We start from the raw sequence: 17,889 nt of genomic DNA on the forward strand, positions 1-17,889 counted from the left end.
CAATCTCACAGAAAAATCTTCCTGTTAAATAAGATAGAAAATGTCAGTAACATGAATTTGAAAGTGTGAAACAAAAAAAAAAAGAGTTTAAAATTGAATGTTGTTAAAAAGTTTACTTACAATGGTCTTGCAAGACCTCTCATCAACATATTCGCCAGTCCCCTTGCGAATATGAGTCTGTGTAAATACCTCATCGACATGAACAGCCCGTCCAAGCTCTGTTGCCTGTAACATTTTAAAACATACGAATGACACATATATTAATTTCAAAGTACATGATGTTATAAAGTTATTGATAAGAAAAGAATCAAGATTTTTACCATATCAATCGCATGTTCATGTGTAGTGATTGATCCTCCAGTATGCAATACACCACCTTTTTCTGAAGCCCTGAATGGTAGCACATTTAATGTGGTACTGTGGCGTATTCCAAAGTGCCAGCAATGAATTCCATATGTGCTCCCCCACCCAATAAGGGCGTTGTCCTACGATCCTTGCATCTCTAAACATTTCTGACAATCTGTTAAATGCTTTCATGTTAAAGTTTTTATGAATTTGAGCTTCATGCTCAGTTGCCCACTGCACATTTTGCTGTTACAATAGATAATGTTAAAATAAAGCAAATGAAATTCCTATTTGAATATGGTGATGCAAGATGATTAAGTAACACGATGTTTTACCTTAAATGTCTCCTAGAACAGTTTTTTGTCGTCATCAGGAATTACTCCCCATGATGCCCAAGGCTGAAGAAATTGTTGCTTAATAGACCTAGTAATGGCCTGTGAAACAACTCTAGAAGGAAGAAACCTGAAATATGAATGTAAGAAAGTTATGAATGTACAACCATAGTAAAGTATGAGCATTAAAAGTATTGGAAGAAGAATAGTTAAAATAAAACCATAATATATAGAGAGGAAACAAAATATTACAATCAATTATAAAAAATAATGGTGTAATTTGCCATTTACAATTTGTTCTATGGTATAAGGGAAACTAATGAGAACAAGAACACAAAGATTGAAATTAACTTGTAATAACAACTTTTAAATTATAAAACATAATATTAATATATAAATAAGAAAATTAACAAATCCTAATAAAAATGCAAGAGCATGAATGAAGAAACACGTACCTTAATAATGTTATTACTTAAGATTAAAGCTGTCAAAACAGGTAACCCGGTTCAACCCGGCCCGGTCCACTATGGGTTGGTCACTTAGTGAGCCAACCCAACCTGACTCATTTATTAGCGAGTCAGGAAAATTCGAACCCGACCCGACCCACCACGGATTGATGGGTAAACGGGTTGGCTCACTAGGTCACTTAAATACAATTTTTTTAAAATAAAAAAAATTATAAACTTTTTATAATTTAAATCTCAACAAATTTCAGTTCTAAATTTCACTCCCAACATGGGTGTTTAATTAATTTTGAAAATAGGGAACTTAAATAATTATTTCAAGCAAAAAAATAATAATAAATATTTTTTTATAAAATTAAATTTAAATTTTAATAAAATAAAATTAGGTGGGTGAGTTGGTGGACCAACCTAACCCACTACGAGTTCAACCCGCATGAGCCGGGTTTAAATGACCGGATTGAAACCTGACCCACATAAAAATATACAATTTTTTCAAACTCAACCCGGGCCAAACCCGTGGTGAGTCGAGTTAGGTCGCGAGTTATGACCCATTTTGACATCTCTACTTAATATCATAACTTTTATATTTTTGTTATTTTAAAAGATCTTATAGTAATTCTATCTCGGTTTGTTTTAGTATTTTGCAAAACAATTCAGTACCTTTTGTACTGTTTTGGTGAAGATTTTTGTGAAATTCAATTAATATATTTAATGAATATTGAATACATACATAAAGTTTAATAAATTGAACGTTAAACATTTATTATACTCATTAAACTAAACACGAAAACAAATATAAATAAATCGAATATCTATACTTTTTGTCTTGTATATAACTATATTTATAGTGTATTTTAATAATGTTAGCAAACTAGTTTCTAACTTATTTGGCTAACTTATAAACTAGTTTAATTAACACCAAAAGTACTTGATAAGAACCTTAAAATAAATATATTTTAAGAGCTTTAGTTTATAAGTTATACGTTACTTCAACTAACTTATAGTTTATTTAATTATTACCATCCCTCATTTTCTTAATAAATTTTCGTATTATATTTAGTTCCATTTTACATATTATTACTTAATTCAATTTTATAAACACAATTTTTATGAAGTTTAGTTAAAAAGAATTTAAAATAATAGATTGAAGTAACAAATATTTCATTGCATAATTTTATGTAAAAATTACACATAATAAAAATTGTAAGAAACAAATTCAACAAAAAGTTAGTTTAAACTAAGAAATAAAAAAACGTAAATTTGATTAATACACATTGGATCAATTCATTTAAATATAATGATTTTTTCAAATAAAAAATATATATAACTTAAAAAATACTAAATTTTAATAAGAATTTTATTACTTTAAGAAATCTAAAATTATATATATATATATATATATTTTTATTTAAAAACACAAATTTCATTTATATATATGATAAAATATATGTACTTACATTTTTTTATGTAATTTTATATTTATTAAATGCTTTATGATCTAATTTACTTATTTCTTGTAATCTAATAAATTAATTTATCCACTTATAATTTCTAAATATTAAGCTTTTTTTTTTTCAGCTAACATTTTTATGTATATGCTAAACATGGACTTATCATCTAAAAAATTGACTTATCACCTAAAAATTAACTTATTAACTACAAGCTAATTTTATTAAACATATTCGAAATATGAATAGACTTGTTTGTCTGGTAATGTCTTCAATATGAATACACATTTCAATGTGCTTCCTATGAATGAATAATATCTATAGTATATGTATTTGGTATAAAACATATGTTAGAAAAAGTTATTACTTTATTTTATAAATTATTTTATAATTTTTATACAATTTTATACTTTTTTTATTCCTATTAGATATTGCGTAAGTTTGTTCTTAAGAAATCAAAAACTTTTTATTGTTTTTCTCTCCAATGGAATGTGACATACTTCTTCACTAGCTCATTGAGTGGTGAAACAAGATTAGAGAAGTTAAGAACAAACTTCCTATAAAAGCTTGTCAATTCATGGAAGCTCCTAGCTTCCCCCACATTCTTTAGGGTTGGATGACATTTATTTTTTCAAGATCCTCATGAATCTCTAGTTTATTGACCACAAAACCTTAAAAAATGATATTATCTACACAAAAGATGCATTTGTTGATGTTTGTAAACAATTAGTTAACCCTAAGAATGGAGATGACAACTTTGACTATATACTAAAATGTCATCAAAATAAACAACTACAAATTGTCTTATGGAATTCATTAAGACATGATTCATAAGTCTCATGAATGTACTAGGGACATTAGTAAGGCCAAAAACCTTAACCAACCACTCATACGATCCAAACTTAGCCCTAAAAGTAGTTTTCCACTCATCATTTTCTTTTATTTGAATTTGGTGATAACCACCTTTAAGATCAATTTTGGAAAATATGTGGGACCCATGTAATTCATCCAACATGTCATCAAGTTTAGAGATTGGATCTTTATACTTTATTGTGATGTTGTTGATGGCCCTACAATCACAACACATGCATCATTTTCCATTCTTGTTGGGCACCAACAACATAGGCACAACACAAGGATTTAGACTTTTTTGAATCCAGCCCTTATCTAGCAAGTCTTGAACTCGAGATTCTATCGCCTTTGTTTCTTGGGAGTTGGTCCTATAGGCAGATATATTTGGTAGCTAGCCCTAGGCATAAAGTCGATTTGATGCTCTATTCCCCTAAAAGGAGGAAGTCCAATGGGTCCTTCTTTCGGAAACACATCATCAAATTCCTTCAAAAGATTTTTGATGAAAGGAGATAACTCTTGAGTCTTGGACTCACTAATTGTGCATGTGAGTGATCCTTGACACATAAGGAGGTATGAAGGTTATTCAACATGAAGAAGGTTTTCTAAAGTCTTCTTATTCAAAAGAGCTTCATGTTGAATGACTTTGTGGGAGGGAACACCACTCTCACACACCTCAATTTCATCCCTAAGGACTACCCCTTTCTCTTCTTGACTTAGAGTTTTTTTTCCTCAGACTCCTAGTTGAGTTTCATTTGTGCTTGATCCTCAACCACTTGTGAAGGTGAAAGAGGATGAAGCACAAACTTCTTATCATTGTGATGCATAATTATTGCATTAGAAAGTCCACGGTGGATAGTTTTATGATCAAATTGCCAAGGTCTTCCTAATAGTACATGACACACTTCCATGGGAACTACATCACGTAAAACTTCATCCTTGAAGTTCCCAATGGAAAGTTGCACTTTCACTTGATTCTTAACTGTTATATCCCCATCTACATTTAGCCAATAAAGTTTATAAGGTTTGGGATGGAGTATCACAGTTAGATTCAATTTTTCAACCAATTTAGTGTTGCAACAATTGCAACAAGATCCACTATCCATAATGAAAGAACAAGTTTTGTTTTAAATTTGGCATCTTGAATGAAAGATGTTCTCCCTTTGGGATAGGTGTTTAACACTTGGTTGATTGTTAAGAACTCTTCTCACCATGAGAAGTTTTCCATCACAAGGATAAACTTCCTCTCCATTTGACTCTTGTGAATGCTTACGATCACTCTCACTAGTCTTGAACTCTTCCTCACTATTATACAAATAAATGCCCCTCATGATGATGGTTCTTTTGGTGGGACACTAGGGTACTATATCCACGACCTAGACCTTTGAAGCACTTAATGTAACTAGTACGAGTGTGTGTAAAGGGTTCTTCCTTGACTTTTTCAAGTACTTTGACTATAGACTTAAATGGCTCTTCATTGAAACTTTTCTTTTCATAAGATTTATAGTGAACTTGGATTTTCTTTGAAGAAGATTTTGTCAAGCTTTATTGTTCTACCTTAATACACATTTGAACTAAATCATTCCAATCTCTATAAGGTAGAAATTCAACTTTATCCCTTATATCAAAATTGAGGCCACTTAAGAATTTAGAGAAAGTTATCTCTTCTTTTTCAACAATACTTGCCCTTATCATGTACAACCCCATTTTTTGTCTATATTTTTCCATAGTCATAAACCTTTGTTGAAGTCTTTGGAGTTTGTCCATGAGTTCTCTATTATAATTGGAAGGAATATGTCTCTTCCTAAAGGTAGACTTAAGGTGATTCCAATACTCTATGGAGGGGCTATTGTGGTGTCTCCTTTCTTGGACTAAGGAAGTCCATCGATACGTAGCATACCCTTGAAAGCTAAGAGTAACCAATGACATCTTTCTCTCTTCAATGATTTGGTGGCAAGCAAATTTTTGCTCCACCTTCATCTCCCAATCAAGGTAGGCTTCTATATTGTCCTTTCCATAAAAGTGTGGCAAGTCCACCTTGGGTGACTCAAACAAGCACAAAATAAGTAAAAACTAAAAGAAAAAGGATTTGAACACTATTTCGAACCTTTAGGTGAGATAAGGCTTAGAGCTTAATCCCTTTTAGCCTAGACCACTCTACATGCTCAAGTAACTTGCAATTAAAGGTGTAATCTCCTAGGGTGAGGCTTGAAACTTTGGTTTCAAGACATAGATAATGTCTAAGGTTCAATTTTAGCAATGCAAATTACAAACAGATAGTGTAAGTGAAGGCAGAACACCAAAGGTTCTTCCTAGAACTTGACTTTGAAAAGGCCTTTGATACAATTGTATTGAAAAAAATAGAAGTAAAAGAAAGGTTGTAGCTCTGGTTTCTCTCGGCCAAGGATAGCTGTAATGATGGCAGAGACACAAAACTAACAATTGTTGGTGGAACTAAGATTTCAGACCAAACACTCCTCATCAACTCGTTCAACTGGCTTGGAAGCCACTGTTTTTACTATCAACACGAGGAGCTACTATAGTCACCAGCACATTGAAAGTGAGCTAATCTCCACTACTAAGAGGATACCTTAGCTTCATATCCTTGTAGGTTCTCAAAACTACACCATTATAGAGGTGAAACCAACCAAAATTCCAAACAAAGCATGCCACAAATTAGTCCACCGAGAGCAGAAACAAGACTTATCAAAATTGCATTTAGACAAAACTTTGAGGTTTAATAAGAACAAACAAACAAATAAGGCTGATAAAAAATGGAAGCACTCAAATAAAGCCTATCAATATCTCTATAGTAGATTAAGAAATCAACATAAACAAAGCAAGTTGAATCAAAACGTGAAATCAAGTTTCCAACAATGAAGTTCAAATGCATATTCCAGAATTTTGATTTTAAAGGCTTTGTTGGATTACACAGGGTTTGTTTACGTTTTAATTTTTACTAAATTATCTTTTCCAAACTGTTTTGAAGTTTACATACCCTAGACTGTTGCTATCCAATTAACTCAAATTGCAAACAAAATTGAAGTGCAGCACAAGGCACTTAACTTGTACGAAAATAGGACTCAAATTGGTGGTTTTAAAAGAGAAAATTCACATTAGCTATCATGACTCAATTTAGACCATTTCAACAACTTTAATTCATCAAATAAGACTTTTTTGAATAAAAACTTGAGACAAAAACAAGGCATCTCAAAATTTCACAACAGCTAATTATGTAGTGAAAACACTCAACCTCATCACCAATTCTGAGTTTTATAGAATCAAATGAGCAAGTAACAAAAGAAGTGCCTCTAGAATGGTTAGATACATTAAACTAAGCTGGAAACTATAGCTAAGTATGATCACGACTCAAACTGGACACTCAAAGAAATTCAGCATAGTTAAAGTTATAAAACACTAAATCAAACCATTATTGTGTTTTCTGGTTCAAGCAAATGAGCTTTGTTGAAGCAATTTATTGCTCATTTGGTATGCTTAACCTTATAAAATAGAGAACATAACCAACCAAACTTAAATGACTGATCCAAAATGCGACAGTTAACCAAACAAATAAATATATTATGTTGTGAAACAGCATATGCACTTAATAGAATTCTACCATCAAGCTCTATATGAATTTCATAGTTGTGATTAGATGGACAGAGCTTATACTATACTGCTTTTAGCTATTCAACATAGTTTATCATGAAATCAACAAATTAAACCAGGAAATACAAACAGAATAAAATTGCATCAACCTACTGTGAGCACATGACTATGAACATTACAAAAATTAGATTCAAAAACAAAAATGACTCAAACTGTAAAAATTTACCGACTAAAATAACAAAGAACTTGACTCAAACACTAAACACACTCAATGCAACTACAGAAGATCTAATTGAATGGAATGAAAAGCAATGGAACAGTAATAAATGAACCACAAGACAATGTAGGAAAAATGGATGAACAACACATAATGAATGAAGAAGCACTTAGCTCAAAGTGTGATTCGAACCAAGGCTTTGAGTACCACTTGATAAGCTCCCTCCACGAATGGAATTGAACTTTTCACAATTGTAGATGTGGAACTGAATTGAAGAATGGTTTGAGGCAGCGAAATATAGAAATAAATGAAAGGTGTTTGAAGGATTGATGAGGAAGAACTCTCGGTGAAGTGGAGTGGTATGGATTATGGTGCGAGAATGAAGCCTAGTAGGATTCCTATCTAAGGAAGGTCACGAGAGGAGATAAAACACTATCTCTAGTCATGACTTTGAAAGAAATAAATCTAGAGTGATCTCAACACAGGTTCATTACTGTTGAATATAGTGAAAACTATGTATGGGATTAGTCTCCCTTATGTTGAATATATACATAGGCTCCTCTATTTATAATAGAAGAAATATAGGTTAAGCGCAAAATACAAATAAGAAATATTAACAAAATAACTAAAGATAAAAGATAAAGACAATATGTCTAACACTCCCATACAAATTGTATGTACCAAGCTTGTTACTAATTTAATCCATGAACATTTAGTGAAAATATCTGATTTTGCACTCAAGTGACACCAATTTGTTAATGATTTGTGAAGACGACATAGAAGACGAAATACCAACCCAGAAGACAACCCTTGAGCACCAAATCTGGGAAGTTGCTCTATATAAATCTCTTCTTACAAATAGTTGTTAAGGAATGCATTAAACAGGTCATTATTGAAAAGCCACCACGGTTATAAATAAACTAACAAAAGTCATCTTTGCCACAATAGAGAAAACATATATGGACGGGTTAAAACAAAAGGCAGGTCAGAAGAGACAACAACGGAAGAAGTCATGGATGAACAAGAGAGAGAAACCTTAAAAATCTAAGATCTCCAATCAAGGCACCTAAAAAGGGAAAAGCTCTAAATAGTTGCTTGAGAGGAGACGGGACATGCGACAACGCACAACGAACCTCAAAGAGGAAAATGAATGACCTTTATGCTCTAAATCGTTATCTAAGAGAGACAAGACGTACCACACAAATGACGGAAAAGAAAGCAGATCCACAACTCCAAATGGTGTTGAGAGTGCATAATAGCTCTGATGAAGGCGTCATTGACGACACAATGGTCACCTGGCTGAGACGATCAAAACTGTGTGATTGTTAGTAGAAACTGAAACTCCGGTAGTGGTAACCGTAGACGACGACGTAGACGATGACATCACCGACATTGGTAAATAGCGATGATGTCATCGGTAGCGGTAGATGATGCAAGTCGCCGACAATGACGGGTGTAGTGGCAGAGACAACAAAAATTTTTCCTTAAAAAAACCTAGTTGTAATACCATGTTGAATATAGTGAAAACTTTGTATGAGATTAATCTCCATTATGTTGAATATACAAATAGAATCCTCTATTTATAATAGAAGAAATATGGCCTAAGCCCAAAATACAAATAAGAAATAATAACAAACTAATTAAAGATAAAAGATAAAGATACGATAAAAATAATATATCTAACAATTACCATAAGCATCAAAGTGAATACAAATGATGGAGGAGAGGTGAATTTGTAGCATGATCCATTCCTCTCCATAGTGCCTAACTAAGATCCTGGGTATTATGAATGTTTACAATGTTTAAAACATGAACAACACGAGCTACACATGCTGAAGAAGCAAGATGATGCACACGCATTGAGCACCCGAGGTTATCCCTGGGCGTGCCTTCTCTTTTCCAAGTGAAAAAGTTCTTTACTTCTCCTTCATTGAATGCATCTTTAAGTTCTTCTTCGAGTTTTCTCACCATACCCAAGTTATGGGCCCTTGAATGGAGTTTGGGCTTAGGTCCAAGTCATCAATAGTAGTTGGTAGTAACATATGTACCTTCTTCTAGTCCCTCCATAGATAGGAAACAACAAGATTTTCTACAAAATGGTTTAAGAAATGATTATCCAAATACCTAAAATCATTGTGAGGGAGCTTGTTCTTGAATCTCCATGATTTTTCTCTTTTCTGCACTTTCAAGTTCATAATTTTACCGTTTAGTAAGAATTTATATAAAATTAAATTAAATTAGGTAAGCAGTAATTACTACTTATCAAACACATTTACTATATTCTTTATATTTACTAAACCATACATCCGAAGTCTTCACACAATTTCTTCTTCATCTAATCTCTCTTTATATGTAATGAATTTTGAAATCTAGATTAGGAATTCACCTGATTTTGAAATTCGGTTTAGAAAATTACCTTATTTTAAAATTCAATTTAGAAATTATCTAATTTTGAAATCCATTTTATAAACTCATCAGATTTTAAAATTCAGATTAAGAACTCACCAGATTTCAAGATTTAGTATTTATTTCTTCCAAATTTAAAAACACAATTTTTATTTCTCATATTATATCTAATTTAATACTATTAATGATAATATAACTTAGTATAATAATATTGATGATATAATCTTTCATCATTAATTATTATAGGAATAATATATCAAATTCACCTGCGTTGTATTCTTTAAATAGTTAATTTAAATTATGATATTTCATTATAATCATTAATAATAATTTATCTACTTTTAAATTGATAATAAATTTTTTTGCATGGTATTGTGACACCATAATATTTCCAATAACTTATAACAGGTTTACATAATAATATTAAATTAGAGTTCATACTTTTACTAAGTTTCATGTAATTTGTGGTTCAATTTTTTTAGCTTTATTTTAGGATTAAATATGTTTTTAATATTTTGGGACGATTTTGGTTTTAGTCCCTCTTTCAAACTAAGGTACAATTTAGTCCTTCAACTTTAGCAAACTTTGGTTTTAGTCATTTTTACCAAATTTTTTTAACTTTATTTTACTAAAGTTGAAGGACTAGATTGTACCTTAGTTTGAAAGAGGGACTAAAACCAAAATCGCCCCAAAGTATAGGACTAAAAACATATTTAACCCTTTATTTTAATATTTATATAGACTAATTAAATTTATTTTGATAAAATTTAGTAGGTTACAAAATTTTCCATGCATGCAATATATAGACTAATGTATTTATAATTCTACATTATTATTTATAAAAGTTATATTTAATTAGTTTAAATTTTAATAACCAAGTTTAATAGATATTACATTTAATAATAAAATAACCATAACTAAATACAAATATTTATTGTTATATTTATTTAGTAATATATAATTTGATCCTCTCGAAAATAAAGCATAATTACTAAGTTTTTTAATAAAATTAAAATAGTAATGGATACATACAATATTTCGAAATTCATTGAAAAATTCATAAAATTTTGAAATTAGATATTTTTTTTTTCTTATTTCAAAATTCGTTTATATTTCTCTCATTTCGAAATATAATATTTATTTCTCTCATGTTGATATCCTTTAAATACTTCTACCAAATTTCGAAATCTGATGAACAATAATATAATATATTTACATATAAAAATTTATAAATGATTTATTATTAATATTAAAACTTATATAATAATATTAATGATGTGATAACTCATAATATAATAATATTAATGATATAATTTTCCATAATTATTTATTGTATAATAATTTATCAATTTTTACTATTTTTATTTATTATAACCGAATTTATCTTCAAAAATAAATTGTATCATTTAAATAATTAATTTAATTTAAGATATTCTTTCATATTTATTCATTAATAATAATTGATCTATTTTTAAATTAATAATAATTTTTTGTAAGATATTATGATATGTTTCCAACAATTAATAACAAGTTTACACAATAATAAAAAACTTAGAATGATACTGTAAGTGTTAATAATTATTTCAAATTTAAATAACTTTTAAAATTTAGTGGTAATTAAAAAACTTTTATCCAAATAAAAGTTAAAATTCATTAAATTTAATTATATTATACAAACAAAAGATTTAAAGCATGATAAACGATATTTTGACACAACTAATAAAAATAAAATGATTTTAAAAAAAAAAGTGAATTTTTGTAGTTTTTTTAAAAAAAAAGTAAAAAATAAAAAAAAGACAGTATGAAATGGATATATATAAAAAAAAAGTGTGTACCAAATTATCATTTCTCTTACAGCATTCAAGTTAAGCTTTTTAAAACGGAAGAAACGATAAATGGGAAGAATTCCATACTATTGATTGCAGCAAAGATGTGGATACGAAGAAGTGTTAGGGTTTCTCTTCTTCCTTCCATTGCCAAGTTTCCTCCTTTTCTTCCAATTCATAATTCCCTCTTTTGTACTCACTCTCATACTTCCTTACACGACGAAGCGGTTTCACAATTCAATAGCTTGCTTCATAAGCGTCATGTTCCTCCCGTCTTCGAATTTGGAAAGATTTTGGGATTTCTTGTGAGGATAAAGCGGTACCCTATTGCTATTTCTCTTATTAAACAAATGGAGCTCAAGGGAATTCACAATGACCTTGTTAATTTCAGCCTCCTCATGAATTGTTTCTGTCATTTAGACAAATTGGCTTTCGCTTTCTCTGTATTTGCCAAGATTCTCAAACGGGGTTATCATCCCGATGCCATAACCATAAATACACTCTTGAGAGGTCTCTGTGATAAGGGTGAGGTCAAGGAAGCCCTCAACCTTCACGACAAAGTAGTAGCACTAGGATTTCCTCTCAGCCAATTTACTTATGGGATTCTGATCAATGGACTGTGCAAAATAGGAGAAACTGAAGCCGCAATCAAAGTCCAATCAGAACGGTTCAAGGTCGATCAACAGTAATGTATACTATAATTATTGACTCTTTATTTAAAGAGAAACATCCAAAAGAAGCTTATGATTTGTATTATGAGATGGTTATCAAGGGAATTTATCCTAATGTTGTTACTTATAGCACTCTAATTTATGGCTTTTGCTTAGTGGGACAGGTAGAAGTAGCATTTGGTTTTCTAAATGAAATGCTATCAAATAGCATCAGGCCAAATGTTTATTCCTATACTATATTGATTGATGCATTGTGTAAGGAAAGAAAGCTAGGAGAAGCCAAGAGTGTGTTAGGTATGATGGTGAAAGCTCATGTGAAACCTGATGTTGTTAGCTTTAATGCTCTAATAGATGGATACTACGTAGTTAATAAAGTGAAGAATGCGAAACAAGTATTGAGTGCAATGATCCACATAGGAGTGAGTCCTGACGTTTGGACCTACAATATCATGATAAATGGACTCATAGGGAATGAAAGGGTGCATGAAGCCATAAATCTCTTTCAGGAAATGCACAATAGAAATATGGTTCCTGATACAGTGACTTACAGTACTGTTATAGATGGTTTATGCAAAGCTGGAAGAATCTTTCATGCTTGGGATCTTTTTCGTGAGATGCATGGTAGAAATCAACAAACAAACTTGATCACTTATAATTCCTTGATTAACGGTTTATGCAAAAATCATCATCTAGACAAGGCAATTGAATTATTGAGGAAAATGAGAAAGAATGGAGTTCAGGCCGATATGTACACTGTAAATATACTTCTTGATGGGATGTGTAGAAGGGGGAGACTTAAGAACGCACAAGAGATTTTTCAAGATCTATTGAATAACGGTCACAATCCTGACCTCTGTACTTATAATATTATGATCAATGGTCTTTGTAGAGAGGGTTTGCTTGATGAGGCATTCACCTTGTGGTCCAAAATGGAAGACAGTGGTTGTTTATCTAATGTTATTACTTTTGAAATAATCATTTCTGCTCTCTTTAAGAAGGACGAGACGGAAAAGGCAGAAATTTTTTTGCATAAAATGATTTCTAGAGAGTTGTTGAAATGAAGAAAGGTGACACCTTATTTGAATAACAAGTTACATTTATGTGTTTGTCATAGAATGTGCATGAATGGTTTGTAAATTTTGTATTAGATGAGTTGGTTTAGGTTGTAACCCTCTGTTGCTGATGTTTTCCTGGTCAAGGGTTGATACATTTTTATTTTCTTCTCTGCATTTTGATTGCTATCAAACTTGTGTTTCCTTTGACATTACATTTTATTTGTAGAATTTGTTTAACTGATTCATAGAAAGGTTGAAATCAATGATTTTATTGTCTTTCAGGTTCCCTCCCTATGTCTAAAATCTTGATGATTTTTTTATTTCCAACTGTTTGATATTCCCCACATGTTTGTCAGAGACCAAATATGTTTTTGCTTTAGGGCCTTCAGTGTTGCATTTCAGGGAACCATTCCCAAAGAATAAGCACACTTACGAAACTTAGGGATCTTAACCTTCGCAATAATCATCTTCATGATATGGCTATGCCTAAATAACTTTTAAGTCTTTCTGAATTCTTCCAATAGCAGAATCTCACATGTTTATTTCTTACTCTCATTGATTAATTGCTGGTTCAATACCAGCAAAACTTGGTAATTTAGCACAGTTGGATACATTGTCCCTCCATAATAATTGCCTAACTAGTTCAATTCATTCTACATTAGGTCTATTGAAGAATGTGGTCAGATTTCATCTTAATACAAACCAATGTGCAGATATATAAGTGGGAAATTTGACACAATTCATGGAATTACATCTATCAAATAATTTACTCACCCAATTCAATCCCTTCTCCATTGGGCCAATAAGAGAAGTAGACTATTTTGTACTTTCAAAGCAGCAAAATTTCTGGTCATATACCCGTAGAATTTGGAAATCTGAAAAACATATTTGCTAGATGAGTGTGCCATGTTTTTTTTTTGTTCATAGAATTTGAATTATTTCTCCATGTTGTTCCCACAGGAGTTATTTGGAAAATTTCCCGGTTTATTTTTATTTCCCATATATACTTTGATTTCTTCCTCCTTAAAACCTTCCCTGTATGAACATTATGCAGCATATTATCTCACTTCATAACATGGAGATGATCAAGCTGAAGTCTAAAAGAACTAGAGATATACCACTTCTTGTGTGTATGAAGGATCGTGGCACAACTTCCTTTCATTCAAATGTGATTATACATAACCAGCTGATAAAGTTCTTACTTAGTTATATATGTTGAAATTACATAATTACAATGATAAAGTTCTTAGATTAGTTACATAGCCATATATAGAACTCAAATATTGTATTTGCTGTTGAGTTAAGGTTGCTGAAGACTAATCTATAGTTTCAACCTCCTTGACAATGGTAGTGGCACCAAGTGCATGGCTGTCAGAGTTGGAAACCAAAGTATTCAAAAAAGTCAAATAGTGGCAATAACTGTTGAGTTTAAGTCCTCTTTGTGTAAAGTCCTTAACGAAGAGCTCACAAGCCTTGGAGAAAATAATTGGAGTGTCCTCTGATATCATTTTAACATCCTCCCTGGTTTCCTTCCAGATATCCCTCCACACAGTAACCCTGAATATGTGCCAACTTGTTTCATATCTGTTCTACTTCACTACTGTGTAACTACAGTTTTAATGGTCTCTGAGATACTCTTAGTTGTAGCATGGGTGTCAAGTTTCAGTGTCATATACACCATTTTCATTGAATTTTTCACAGTTTCATTCCAATAACATTTTCAACCAAGACTACTTTGGTTGGCTAAGTGTATCTATAATAAATAATTATGAATCCTCAACTCCAACATTATTATTCTACTTATATATTTGTTGCTTGTCTCTTGAAACATTAGGGAACGAGAAGTGTAAAATGATTATATAATGATTTGACTTATTTCTTGGTAAAGCATTATCAATAATGACAAGGGTTCTTCTTTACAAGTATTTAGCAATTTGAAAGGATTCTTAATCAAAGAAATATTTTAGGCACAAAATAGTTTTTGGAGTCACGATCTGCAACTCCCAAATGCTCATTTTCTTCTGCACAAACATTTCTCCCCTGCTGGAGCTCGACAACAGAATCGGCGGAAGCACACAGTGAAATATGACAGCAACACTGACAGTAGCATATGGTGGAGCTCGACGGCAACACTCGATGGCATTTTAACCAATTTATATGGGACAAAACCAATGATTTTAGAGCTGTGTGTGAATGCCATCAAACTTCTTGCATAATTGTCTTCTATCAGAGCTGTGTGTGACTGCCATCAAAGTTCTTGCATAATTGTCTTCTATCAGTGTCCTAACGCCAAAATGATCTTGCAACACTTAGTCAGTGAGGAAAAAGAAAACCAAATTGATAAAATGTGAAGTATATTAAAACTGAGATTATCCTTTTGTGCTCTGGCCTTTATGAAGCTTAAGATTATACCCACCTCATACCTATTTCCCTCTTCAGCTTAGTATAGTCTAGTTTAGAATATCTTTGTTTTAGTTGGTGTAGTTCTCTTAACAATTTTTGCTTTACAATTTCCAGCCAATAGTTTTGTTTTTCCTTTAGAATGATTTAGTATAAGTACCATATTTTGATTCTTCTCAGGAAGTAGGTAGATTAGTTTACATACAACTCTATATTGATGAAATGAATTTGCTTAGTCTAGTTTAATTGTAGTTTTTGTTTCGGTAATTGAATTCTGCTAAGTCCAGTGAATTTTCTTTTAGTTATAGTCTAGTAGCATAGTTAAATTCTGCAGTTTTAATTTTTAATAACTAGAAAGATGTAGTTGTAGATCAGTTCAGTGGATTTGTGTTTCTTTAAAGAAAGATTAGAACTAGTTAGAAGTAGGAAGTGGATTTTTAGATTGTTCTGTTTTACTTTTTGTACTTTTAGGCTAGTGTAGGGGCATTTTCAGATTTTGGTTTTATAATTCTAGAGAGTAGATAATTTTGAGAATGGTTTCTAATGGTAAAATTAGTTTTGTTAGCATAGTTATGATAATGTTTTGGTAGTTTTATCATTAGGATATAGGTTTAGGACAATTTTAAAATTTTCTGCATATTTGAATATCATAACTGAGTCCCATTTGTTTCCTTGTTCTACCAACAAACAAATCTCCAGATTTAATGAATTTGTAATTCTTCCAGTGATTGTCCAGAATGATAAATGTGCCAGTGCTTCTTTCCCCCTAGGTGAAACTATTGCAATTGTTGAATGTGGCTTGAAGTTTCCATCCTACATTCTCTTGCTCCCTGTATTATCACCTTGTTCACAACAACTTCAGTCTGGTGCTGTGCCAAAAATCCTAGCTTGATTTCCTGTTGTGTGGAGTTCCATTAAAAAACCTCTTATTAGGTGGCTTGTAAGAAGATTAAAATGCCAATGATCTACGGCATTTTAACCAATTTATATGGGACAAAACCAAAGACACTTCTATATAACGATCTCGAGTAAGACAAATTATTAGTAAGAAGAAACTAAATTCTAGCCAAAGCTCAGGCAGTAAAAAGCATGACTTCTCAGTCTAGCTCAAGAGAATCATCCAGAAGACCATGTTATAAAGCAAGAGATTGAGTAACTTATTGATTTTTAAATAAAACTATATAATTATGAAAAGCTGAATGAGTTATTAATANCACTTACTGGAATATTTGTAATATCTCCTAATGTTGTCCCGTCCATTGACTCTTAATTTTTCATCTACCTTAATCCTTCCCTGAGAATCCAAATCATTCTCCAACACAGTTTCCTTCAGCCATGCAGTAGAAAGTGGTTTTCCCATGCATAAAAAATGTCANTCTGCCTCAATTGTCTCTCCAATTGTGAGCAAACCTTTAAATATTTTTAATGTTCATAACATAGGTTAGTTCTAAACTCTATGTATAATGTTGCAGACATATATGCTAGTTTTTTTTCAAACTCTTTTTTAACTGTTATGTCTGAGTTGTCAATGCAATAGTCTTATTATTTATTTGCAGTGTTACTGTTTGTTTTCTAACTCTCTTAATCATGTAAATTATTTTATCATATATTTCATTTTCTTCTGTTTCATTTTCTTTTGTATAACTTTTGTAGAAGGTTACGTAAATATGATTCCTCGTTTTAACTGCTAGTATATAGTTGACATTTTGGCCTGATTATTCTAATTTAAAAGTAAATGTAATTGTAAGTACCATTATAGAAGATCACATAAAACCTAGATTTTTCAATGTGTACTTTTTAAAAATCACCATTAGCTTAAAATCCAAAACATTCTAAAATTAAATTTATAGCTATAAACAAAAAACCGTGAAAATGACATAAAATTTATTTTGACTGTATTATAACTGAAATTAATCTACTATTTTTTAAGCAACTACTCTGGCATTGCATGCTGGTATAATTTGACAAGTTGCAATGCTAAAAACAAGCTGCTAACAAGTAAAGGCAGCTAAGTATCTGTGACGCGCTTTAGAATAATAATATATATTAGATTTTGATGTATCCAAGTATCTAACACCCGGATTGGATATTGATGTTTCTGCCGCAATTGTATAGGCAAAAGCTACATGTATCATGTCAACCATTTACTGTATCTTTGGTTTTTAGCTCAAATAAAACTTACCCGAATGTAACACAAATCCTAAATAAAATGTTGCACATTGTTAAGAGGCTCGTGTTCAATGGCAAGTTACTTCTTATTCCATATT

General features: G+C 31.2%; 2 protein-coding genes across 2 annotated transcripts; both read left to right on the forward strand.

Moving 5' to 3' along the window:
- Nucleotides 1–11,586: 11,586 nt before the first annotated feature.
- On the forward strand, nucleotides 11,587–14,784 carry LOC111240750 (pentatricopeptide repeat-containing protein At1g12300, mitochondrial-like). Its single transcript, XM_022776373.1, has 2 exons — nucleotides 11,587–12,170; nucleotides 14,277–14,784. Exons 1-2 carry the CDS (start codon nucleotides 11,601–11,603, stop codon nucleotides 14,439–14,441), a joined length of 735 nt encoding a protein of 244 aa, XP_022632094.1. The 5' UTR covers nucleotides 11,587–11,600; the 3' UTR covers nucleotides 14,442–14,784.
- Nucleotides 12,157–13,234, forward strand: LOC106778948 (pentatricopeptide repeat-containing protein At3g22470, mitochondrial-like). Its single transcript, XM_022776372.1, has one exon. The coding sequence runs from the start codon at nucleotides 12,185–12,187 to the stop codon at nucleotides 13,226–13,228; it is 1,044 nt and encodes a 347-aa protein (XP_022632093.1). The 5' UTR covers nucleotides 12,157–12,184; the 3' UTR covers nucleotides 13,229–13,234.
- Nucleotides 14,785–17,889: the final 3,105 nt, after the last annotated feature.

Source organism: Vigna radiata, unplaced genomic scaffold (assembly GCF_000741045.1).
Source record: "Vigna radiata var. radiata cultivar VC1973A unplaced genomic scaffold, Vradiata_ver6 scaffold_298, whole genome shotgun sequence".
In the NCBI taxonomy this organism is placed as follows: Eukaryota; Viridiplantae; Streptophyta; class Magnoliopsida; order Fabales; family Fabaceae; genus Vigna; species Vigna radiata.